This window comes from Conger conger, chromosome 9, assembly GCF_963514075.1.
Source record: "Conger conger chromosome 9, fConCon1.1, whole genome shotgun sequence".
NCBI classification, from domain to species: domain Eukaryota; kingdom Metazoa; phylum Chordata; class Actinopteri; order Anguilliformes; family Congridae; genus Conger; species Conger conger.
In genome coordinates this window covers 44,541,202-44,551,310 of record NC_083768.1, presented here as the reverse complement: position 1 = coordinate 44,551,310, position 10,109 = coordinate 44,541,202, and the positions used below count along the sequence as shown (strand labels likewise).

Sequence of the window (10,109 nt, the reverse complement as noted above, 5' to 3'; positions counted from 1 at the left end):
GCACTTACGATGACTGTATTTTTTGTTTAGAACAGCACTTCATGTATATTTTACTAGTAATGGATGTGATGCTTTAACCTGTGGAAGAACCGCTTTGGATTAAAAGCGTCTGCCAAATGACTAAAATGTAAAATGTAATGTAAATGTAGATTTGTTCAACAACTAAGAACATATCGCCTTTTGTGATAGACCATCCAATTCTTAGGTAAGCAAGTATTGGAACATGTGACTGACAGGTGTTTCTTGTTGCCCATATGTGTCCTGTTAGATTGATTGATTAGACATTAAATAGTTCTGAGTGTCTACTCTTGGTTTTAGCCTTGGGTTTTGCCTGTGAAGATTACATTTGTGTTGGAAAAGATAAACCAACATGAAGACCAGAGAGCTCTTTTTGAGGTAAATGCAAGCCTAGAAAATAGGAGAAATAGAGCCATTGCACAAACATTGCGGATAGAATGTTCAGAAAAACCGCAGATATATTGTGAAGAGAAATATTGTGAGAGCTGTGAAGAATAACCACAAAACATCAGTCACCAACATCAGAAACAATATGCACAGGGCAACGGTGAAGGTATCTCAATCAACCATTCGAAAAAGACTTAAACTACGCCAAAAAAGTTGAAAAGAACCGGAAGGTGAGATTACAATTTACAAAGAACTACAGAGATGAACCACAAAAGTTCTGCAACAAAGTTTTATGGACTGATGAGACCAAGACAGGGACGTGCACAGATAGACCCCAAGAGTGCTGAAGCACCTGCCCTTTTGCCCTCTGACCAGATAAGTGCCCTTTTTGAAAGACATTTTTATTCATTTCTTTTTCTAATTTTATATTTCAGTTTTTTAATGTAGCCCATGGCATCAATTCTCAATGAAAGGCATGTAATAATGCCCGAAAATTGCATTTGATTTGTAATTCTGCGAGACCGCACCTCACAAGCCTCCCCCCGCCCCTCCCTCTTCGACGTTCTTGTTGACGCAGCTGTCACACAAACTGAGTGAGACTTTTACTGAGAAGTGATTGTGGGCGTCTCTTCAAACCAGCTGAACGGCTCAGGCATGAGTCGATAGTTTGTTGTTCAGAGATTCTGCTTACAGATTGTGTTACAAGGCTCTGAAAGCAAACATTGCAGGATTTTGTAATAATTCAAGTCAGTATCCTTGAACTATTTCATCAGCAATATAATGTTCAATGAACCCTCATATTATGTTAAGATTTTACCACCACTTTTATGGTTGTGGTCAAAGATTCAATTGACACAAAATGCCATCTATAAATGTTCACACTTTCCTTATTGGCTCCCAAATGACTAGCCTTTTATCCTTAAGTATGAAGAATCAGTGAAAAAAAACATCTATTTTTAGAGCCTGAGGTAAGTGAAAGTTTAACACCTGTATGGGAAAGTGCCACCAGAATCACCCACAAAGAAATCTAAGATAAAATTAGAAATGGTTGTGTATTTTCTTACATTTTATACAGATTTTATACAGAGGGTAAAGCTTACACGTTACAAGGTTAAAAATCTCCCTGCTTTCAACAGGATCTCAGGATATCTATGCTAACACTGTCGAACAGGAGTCAGGAGGGAAACAAAGCTCTTCTATTGGTCAGTAAAGTTCATTTATCAGAACAATGTTCATTTTTAACACTTTATTTGTTTCCGTGGTGGACCAAGTTGGAAATAAACATTTTCAGTCATGATTTTCTGTGTTTTATCTTCTGGGCTCAAAATGCATTCTATATTTTGTGCAATATACTGTATTTTTATCCAAAAATAAAATCCTGTCCAACACCAACCAGGGATTCATGTTTTAGTAGAGATTTTAGCGTAAATTACTAGTGTAGGTTTCAGTGATACACTTCTGTCCTGCTGTTACTGCTAAAAACACATATCATGATCTTTATGTTTTTTTTACATTATATCTTGAGTATATCAAAATATTTTTGTTTTTGAGTGCTTTATGTCTACTGCCGATATAAAAACATCTCCTCAGGATCAATATTCCTCTAGTGCCTTTTCAAAAATGATAAACTGAAAAAAGTAATTACTTTTGCTCTTATAGCTTTCACATCTGTTGCATGGTGACCAGCATAGATCCAATAAGCAATCAATATATGCACAGAAATGATAATATTGTAATTTAATTTACAAAATACAGTATATTAACCAACACTGGACCAACAAATGTACATTATCTGTTTCATTTGGATGTAACTTCTGCTAAAGCTTTTTTCCACCGCATAGTCACTCCCAAAGAAGAGTTTGAGAAAACAGTAATTTAATGGGTGGTCCGGGTCAAAAGCTATGGTTTTGGCTTTTCCCAATACTGCTTCAGGATTACGGGGGAAAATTTTTGGTGAAGGTAGACGTGTTATTTTTCAAGACTTTTTGACCGTTGGAAATGGGCAAGGTTTGAAAAGTAGCAGACGCATGGTCTTTTTAAGCATTAGCCCTGCGTGTTACAATGTGGTGTGGACGTGCAATTAACCTGCCTTTGTGACTCATGGCTGTGTGGAGGTTAGTGCAGAGGGTGCCGTCATACCATTTCTACACGGAAAGCATTGTCCATATTTGTAGCTCCACCTTTGCCTTGCATGAAAGTTTGTTTGTGTCTGCCCCTTATTCTGTACTCTTCTCTGTATGATTTTCCTTTTTATCTGTTTTTCCTGTATGTACTGTTTTTTGCTGTTTTTACATTTTCTAACCTTGTTAAGCTACCTTGGGCTCTGTAAAGGCGCTATATAAATCCATCCATCCATCCATTATCTGAACCCGCTTATTCTGAACAGGGTCGCTGGGGGGCTGGAGCCTATCCCAGCATACATTGGGCGAAAGGCAGGAATACACCCTGGACAGGTCGCCAGTCCAGCGCAGGGCACACACACCATTCACTCACATACCTATGGGCAATTTAGACTCTCCAATCAGCCTAACCTGCATTTCTTTGGACTGTGGGAGGAAACCGGAGTACCCGGAGGAAACCGCCCTCACTATATAAATAACATTTATTATTATTATTATTATTATTATTATTATTATTAATATTATTATTATTATAATTCTGATTGACCAACAGGAAGATTTAATGCAAAATAAAAAATGATATTTTCAGAAGGATTTTGACAATAGATACAGTGCACTCCACATGTACTTGGACAGTGGTGCAATTGCTGTTCTTCTGGCTCTGTATATATAATATGTGTTAAAAGTGCAGACTGTCAGGCATCCATAGTCAACATAATGTACATGCATATTGGGTCATCTGTGTAGGAATTACATCCCTTTTTATTTATAGTCCTCCCATTTTAGGGGAGCAAAATTAATTGGACATTTGGTTTATAAAAAGTATAATATGTATGAATTGTATAATATGTATTCAATCGCTTCCTTAATGTATTCATATAGTACAGAGGGTGAAGCAAAGTTGTCATAATGGCTTCCTTGACTGTTATTGACAACTCTGGTCCTCATGTTGACAAATGCTAATAACGGACTCCAAAGACAATCAAAAGCCTAAAATCAAGACTAGATACTGAACACTTTCTCATGCCTGCACTAAGGAAGCGATTGAGTACAACTGACTAATCAGAAACAACTGAGAAAGCAACTGTCCAATTAGTTTGGTCCTATAAAATATATAAAGTGTATAAAAAGTGATGCAATTCATACACAGATCACTCAATATGGATTTACATATCCTCCAAGGAGAGTCTGCACTTAAACCTCATATTACTGCACTGTAGACAGATAGATAGATAGATAGATAGATTGATTGATTGATTGATTGATTGATTGATTGATTGAAAGACTAATTGATTGATCTGGTGTAATATTCTGATGATCTGGCTGTAATGGTGTTATCTGTTTGGCAGTTGTTAATGGTGGGCTATAACACTGAGATTAAGGCTTTTCTCCTGTTTGTTGTGTACAGAACACACAGGCTCCTCTCCCCCATTAGGAGCAGAGAAGAGTGGCGCCCCCTGCAGGCACCTCCTGGTCCTGCTAGCGGTGCTCTGCCTTGCTCTGCTGGCTGGCCTTATTGCTCTTGGGATCCTGTGTGAGTGTCACATCAGTTACCAGCTGACCAAACTATCCCTCCTAAAAGCCAGGACTCTGATAATACTACGACTACTGCTGCTACTACTACTACTACTACTACTGCTGCTACTACAACTACTACTACTACCGCCACTATTACTACTACTACTGCTGCTACTACTACTACTACTACTACTGCTGCTACTACAACTGCTGCAACTACTACTACAACCACTATTACTACAACTACTGCTCCTGCTACTACTACTACAACTACAACTACTACTACAACTACAACTATTACTACTACTACTGCTACTACTACAAATAATCCATCCACCCATCCATCCATCCATTCTCTGAACCCGCTTATCCTGAACAGGGTTGCAGGGGGGGCTGGAGCCTATCCCAGCATACATTGGGCGAAAGGCAGGAATACACCCTGGACAGGTCGCCAGTCCATCGCAGGGCACACACACCATTCACCCACACACTCATACCTACTGGCAATTTAGACTCTCCAATCAGCCTAACCTGCATGTCTTTGGACTGTGGGAGGAAACCGGAGTACCCGGAGGAAACCCACGCAGACACGGGGAGAACAGGCAAACTCCGCACAGAGAGGCCCCGGCCGATGGGGATTCAAACCCAGGACCTCCTTGCTGTGAGGCGGCAGTGCTACCCACTGCACCATCCGTGCCGCCCACTACAAATAATAATAATAATAATGATAATAATAATAATAATAATAATAAAAAGAAGAAAAATGATCAAAATGCTTCTCATACACATACTATTTAAGGTCTTGCACTGGCATCTTGGTAACCTGGCAACAACTTTGCTTAGCCGTCTGAACTCTAAGATACTGAGCCTTTGTTACTGTTGCAGTTCACATTAGGCTACTGTGGCAATGTCAACTACACCGGAGGTAGTTAGGTGAAATAATTGTCAAAATAAAACAAAGGGCCATTCATTTTATTCAAGTTCAAATTTCTATCATTTCTTAACTCTTTATTTGCCTTTCTCCCACAGATGTTCAGAAAAGCAACAGATCAGACTCCCTGGAGGAAAGGAACCGTACACTCTCCGTCAGCCTAGCGGGTCAGTCTAAAGCAGCTTACCAGTAGCTGAATACACACATGTAGAAGAACATGTACATCTACAAACTGCAGCTCTTACTGTACTCTGGGTATATTCTGAAGGTGTGCAAAATTTGTAGAGACTTACCCAAGAAGACAAATGAGCTTCTACGGTACTGAATTAAGAGTCTGAATACTTATATAAATGAGTGGTGTCGGTTTTTGCAAAAAGTTAAGGGGTCTGAATACCTTCTGAAGACACTGTATACTATGTTTGTTTGTTTTTTCTTTCACATATGCACAATATTATACTATAATATAATAATGCAATGGAAATGGTATAATAATGGAATGAAAATGGGGAAGAATGAATAATCTGAAGGAAGTAAGAGAATGTGAGGCTGAATTATATTCCTGTGAATCAGGGACTGAAAGAAAGTTGGAGGAATTGCTGCTCAGATACGAAAATTTAACAGACACACTCTCTGCTTACAGAGGTAAGTGAATTGATAGCATTCCTTTATTGACCGTACTTTTCTTTTTAAACCCTTTGAAGCCAAATGAGGAAATTTGCATTAAAAAGCTTTCATCTCTGTGGAAAAACGCATTTCTATCTTTTTCTTTTTGTTATTCAGGAGAGACTTATGACTGAAATAAATTGAATTAGGGAAAGTATAAGGAGGGTTATGTGTGAAACTCACTTTTACACATTTAACTATATTTTGGCAGTTTCGTTGCTGCTTAAAACTCACGACTGGCACTTTTAACAGTGCTTTAGAAAAATGTCGCCACAATAAACTTCATCAGTAGAATGGCAACTTAAAGACTTACTTGTGAAAGTGCACTTCCTGCCCAATGCTAATGTGAATAAGAATGTTCTGCAATTACAACCTCAACCTCATAGAGATGCATTGAGAACTATTTCCTATTACAGTAGTGAGTTTCATCAGAACTTTGTTGGGGGAATTCTTTAAAGAATTCCTTGAAATGGTGTTGAAATTGCATAACCTTTACATTAAATTACATGTAATTTGGCTGATGCTTTTATTCAAAGCCACTTACAGTTGATTTTTAGACTGAACAGGAGACAATACTCCCCTGGAGCAATGCAGGATTAAGGGCCTTGCTCAAGGGATCTTATTGTGGCTACACCAGGGATTGAACCACTGACCTTGTGGGCCCTTGTCATGTACCTTAACCACTACACTACAGGCCAACCTTGGAAGTTCTACAAGTTCTACAAGAGTGGTTTTGAGATTCAGAGATGGGCTCCAAGCTGATACAATCTTCTAAGTTTTTCATTTTTTATTTCTTCATTTATTTATTTATTTTATACTTTTAAACATTATTTTTGTGTAAAACTTCATACATATATATAGTGCCCTATAAACAACGTATTTATGACACTAACAATGATGTCAGTTAGAACTTTATAGTTCTAAGGTCACAGTTGGTGTGCCAGTAACATTTTGGGTTTGTTTTCTCTCTTGACCACCCTGAGAAGAAGTTGTTAGTGTAGCACTGGGAAGCAGGGGTGCCACCAGGCGATTTTGAAAAGATCTCACTTTGAGACCCTCCACCCCAGGTGACCCCAGAAAACTGCACTCCAATATTTTTGAGAGGCCTTGTTAATCAGAGGGGGAAAAAACACACCTGAGATACATCCATTTTTACCTATTTTGTTTTATACTGAGGTTTCTCTACAACACAGTATCTTGCATTAGTGCACATTACTAAAGGTTTCAGAGAAAATAATTGGTTTGAAAAGAATATTAGTCACCACATTCCTTTTGACAGCGTCTGTATTTCTACGCACTCTGAATTTTTATATTTTGAAGAAGTCTTTCACACGCATAAACTAAAGCCAGTTTGGTTTCTGGTTTAATTTGATGGTGTGTCTCTGTTTAACACAGCAAACAGATGAACATCACAACCTGAACTCTAACTTTAACACTTCATTTCTATATCACAGCAAGCAGAGGTTATATTATGTTCAATCAATTCAGAGCTGATATCATGTTAGCAGATGCCACTACTGTGTGTGACCTGTGGTCATTTTGTATTTTGAAGAAGATTCACAGAATAGGGAACTGAAACCACTTTGATTTGACCTACTAGATGAAGACAGCTCAAGCAAGTTTTGAAGCAGCTGATAACAGGTTGACCAGTTCAGACCAGCTTCCAGTTTTACATGGTTTGGTCAGCTCAAGCTATGTTGTAAAACAGCGGGTAGCTGTTTGACCAGCTACCAGGTCAGACAGGCTACCAGCACTAGCTGGTTGACCAGCTCATACCCAGCTAGACCAGCTTATGACCAACTTGACTTGCTCAATTGTCAAGCTGGATTTTACAGCAGGGTGTCTATGTGTCTCTGTGTAAGGACCTCGGCTGTTGTTGTGTTTGCGTAGCTGCTTTAAATGTTCTACTTTTCAGATAGACACTGCACTCATCAGTGTCACTTTTCAATAATACCGAACACAGCAAACGGATGTACATCACTATGTAAACTCTGACACTGCATTTGTGTGTTACAGTTAGCGGAGTCTGCATTATCCTCATTTAATGTTGAGTTTATGTAATGTTAGCAGATGTTGCTGTACTATACTGAACTGTGGCCCTCTGTCTCTGTTTCACATAGCTAAAGATACAGGCTGGACAATACACCAGGGAAGCTGTTACTTATTCTCCAGTGAGAAGATGAACTGGCTTCAAAGTCAGGAGTACTGTGTGTCAAAAGGGACAGATCTGGTTATTATAAAGAACCAACAGGAACAGGTAAAAGAAAAAGGGTCCAACCAATCATGTCACATGTCATTGGACAGTGTCAGAATTGGCAATCATGGAATGTAGTTAAATGTTTAAAAAATGTTTGCAAGCAGACAATATTTTGAGACTTACTAAGGGTTATGGAAGGGTTTTTGAAAAGCTTATTTTTTAGACTAATGGTACAGTGAAAAGTATTTGCTCTATTATTGCATGCATATTTGTCACACTGAATGTTTTCAGATCTTTACACAAAATGTAATATTAGACAAAGGGAACCTGGGTAAACACAAAACACATTTTTATTATTATGTTAAAAAGCAAATGCCCCCTTAATCTGACTGGTTGCTCCACCATTAGCAGAAATAGTTATATAGCACTTATATAATTTCATATCAGTCTTTACCATTGCTGTAGAAGAATTTTATACTTTGTCAAGGCTCTGTATATTTTTGTCACAAATAATATGCATTGTTATATGGCCTGCCATTGGTTTCATCACAAGGCGAGTGTTGCATGAAGGCAAAGCTAGCTGAAATCATCTCAACATTCCTCTTCTTCATTGAGCAGGATTTTCTGTCATCCAGTATTCGTGAGACACACTGGATCGGGCTGAATGACCGGGAAACAGAGGGACGCTGGGTCTGGGTGGACAACACGACTGTCGACAGCCACGGAACCCAGTAAGCCACTCTAGCGTGAGATCCAAAACCAGCTACTCTGCAGCTCTGTAAGGACAAGCGAGAATATGAAGTAAAGACAGGAGAGTAGGAGCTGGAATTAAAAGATTCTTCTTCTAAAGCCCTTGGCTCCTTCAAGGAGCACAGGCCACTGACGAATGTCCTCCATCTCACTCAGTTGGGGGCAGGTTTTTTGAGATCTCCCCAGTTGTGCCCACTCCCAGACATCCCTGTCTGGAAATCTCTCCTCCAACTATTTCTGGGGCAGCCTCCTTTTCTCTTCCCCTGTGGGTTCCACTCTAGGGCTTGTCGGGTGGTGTAGGTGGCTGGTTTCCGGAGGGTGAAGAGATTAACTGTGTTTAATGGTTCACTTCTGCAGGCTTGTGGTTGCCCCCTACTGAGGAGGGTTGTCATGTATGTCTCTGCTGCATCTAGGCACTGGTTTAAAAAGGAACCGGACAACTGGACCGGGGGCGGGGACCCGAACGGGGAAGACTGCGGCAGTCTCGGGGACCATAACGGAAATTTACATCTCTGGTTTGATGCTTCCTGTGGAAAAAGTAAAAAATTTGTCTGTGAAACACAGCCTAGAATTTGACTTAATCAGGTAGTCATGGCACACATTCAGTGAATAATAGTTTATTGTTAACAGTACCTTCTGGTAGCTAAATTGTGTATTTTATGTTACTTTATATAGGAACTCTTTGTAATTTTGTAATTGAGATGGTGTGACTCAAAGGTCAACCAGGAAGTTTAACCAGGAAGATAAATACTTTTTACTGCACCATGTGCAACAGCAAAAAAAAAATTTTATACGCCATTTTGAGCCTTGGTGTTTTGTTAACTTTTGTCAGCAAATTGTGTGGCAGCAGTGCAATTTATACAATTATGTATATATGGGTCAGGAGCTTCAGTTAATGTTCACATCAACCATTAGAATGGGGAAAATGCCTGTAATGAATGAAACAGAAAACTCCATTCTAATCTGCCAAAAGCCTTTTCCACATTGACACCCAGTTGACTATCTCTCTCTTTTGATTCTATACAATTTTTCATTAAATATTTTTAAACTTTAATATTGTTTCTTATTAAAGCATTAGTGTTATTACCTTTTAAGTCTATTGCAGACTAATGTCACCTTCATAAAATGATTCTTTCCTACTAAAATTATGTTTTGGAACTTCATGTAATCTGCTTCTTTTTACAAGCTACGGTTCGTCTCGGTCATGTACAGCTGAATATGGAAGTAAATTAGGTCACTTATATGGAACCCTCATGGGTTTCTCTGACTGCCATAAACTCACAGATTGGGGACAGGCGCTCTAGAGAGGTGAGGCGCCCTCTAGGGGTATTCTAGCTGCCAACCGTGGTATGCTAGTTGGAAAGTTAATTTGTTCTTCAAGGGTTCAAGTTTTATCTAATGTGATCACTCGAGGACTTGGAACTGTACTTTCCTCTAGGGTCTTCAACGCGCTTGTCCCCGGTTCTGATTCGCACTTTATTGTAAGTCGTTCTGGATAAGAGCGCATGCGAAATGACTGTGACGT

The 10,109-nt window shown here is 39.2% G+C and overlaps 1 protein-coding gene across 1 annotated transcript in view; it reads left to right on the top strand.

Annotated features, from left to right (window-relative positions):
* LOC133137503 (CD209 antigen-like protein E) overlaps positions 1 to 9,670 on the top strand; it is a 10,274-nt gene extending 604 nt beyond the window's left edge. Inside the window, exons 2-8 of the mRNA XM_061255821.1 lie at positions 1,542 to 1,607; positions 3,934 to 4,059; positions 5,073 to 5,141; positions 5,545 to 5,616; positions 7,758 to 7,894; positions 8,453 to 8,565; positions 8,998 to 9,670. Of these exons, the coding sequence (XP_061111805.1) occupies positions 1,542 to 1,607; positions 3,934 to 4,059; positions 5,073 to 5,141; positions 5,545 to 5,616; positions 7,758 to 7,894; positions 8,453 to 8,565; positions 8,998 to 9,160 (746 nt within the window). The 3' untranslated portion in view covers positions 9,161 to 9,670. The remainder of the gene's footprint in view (positions 1 to 1,541; positions 1,608 to 3,933; positions 4,060 to 5,072; positions 5,142 to 5,544; positions 5,617 to 7,757; positions 7,895 to 8,452; positions 8,566 to 8,997) is intronic.
* The last annotated feature ends 439 nt before the right edge of the window (positions 9,671 to 10,109 follow it).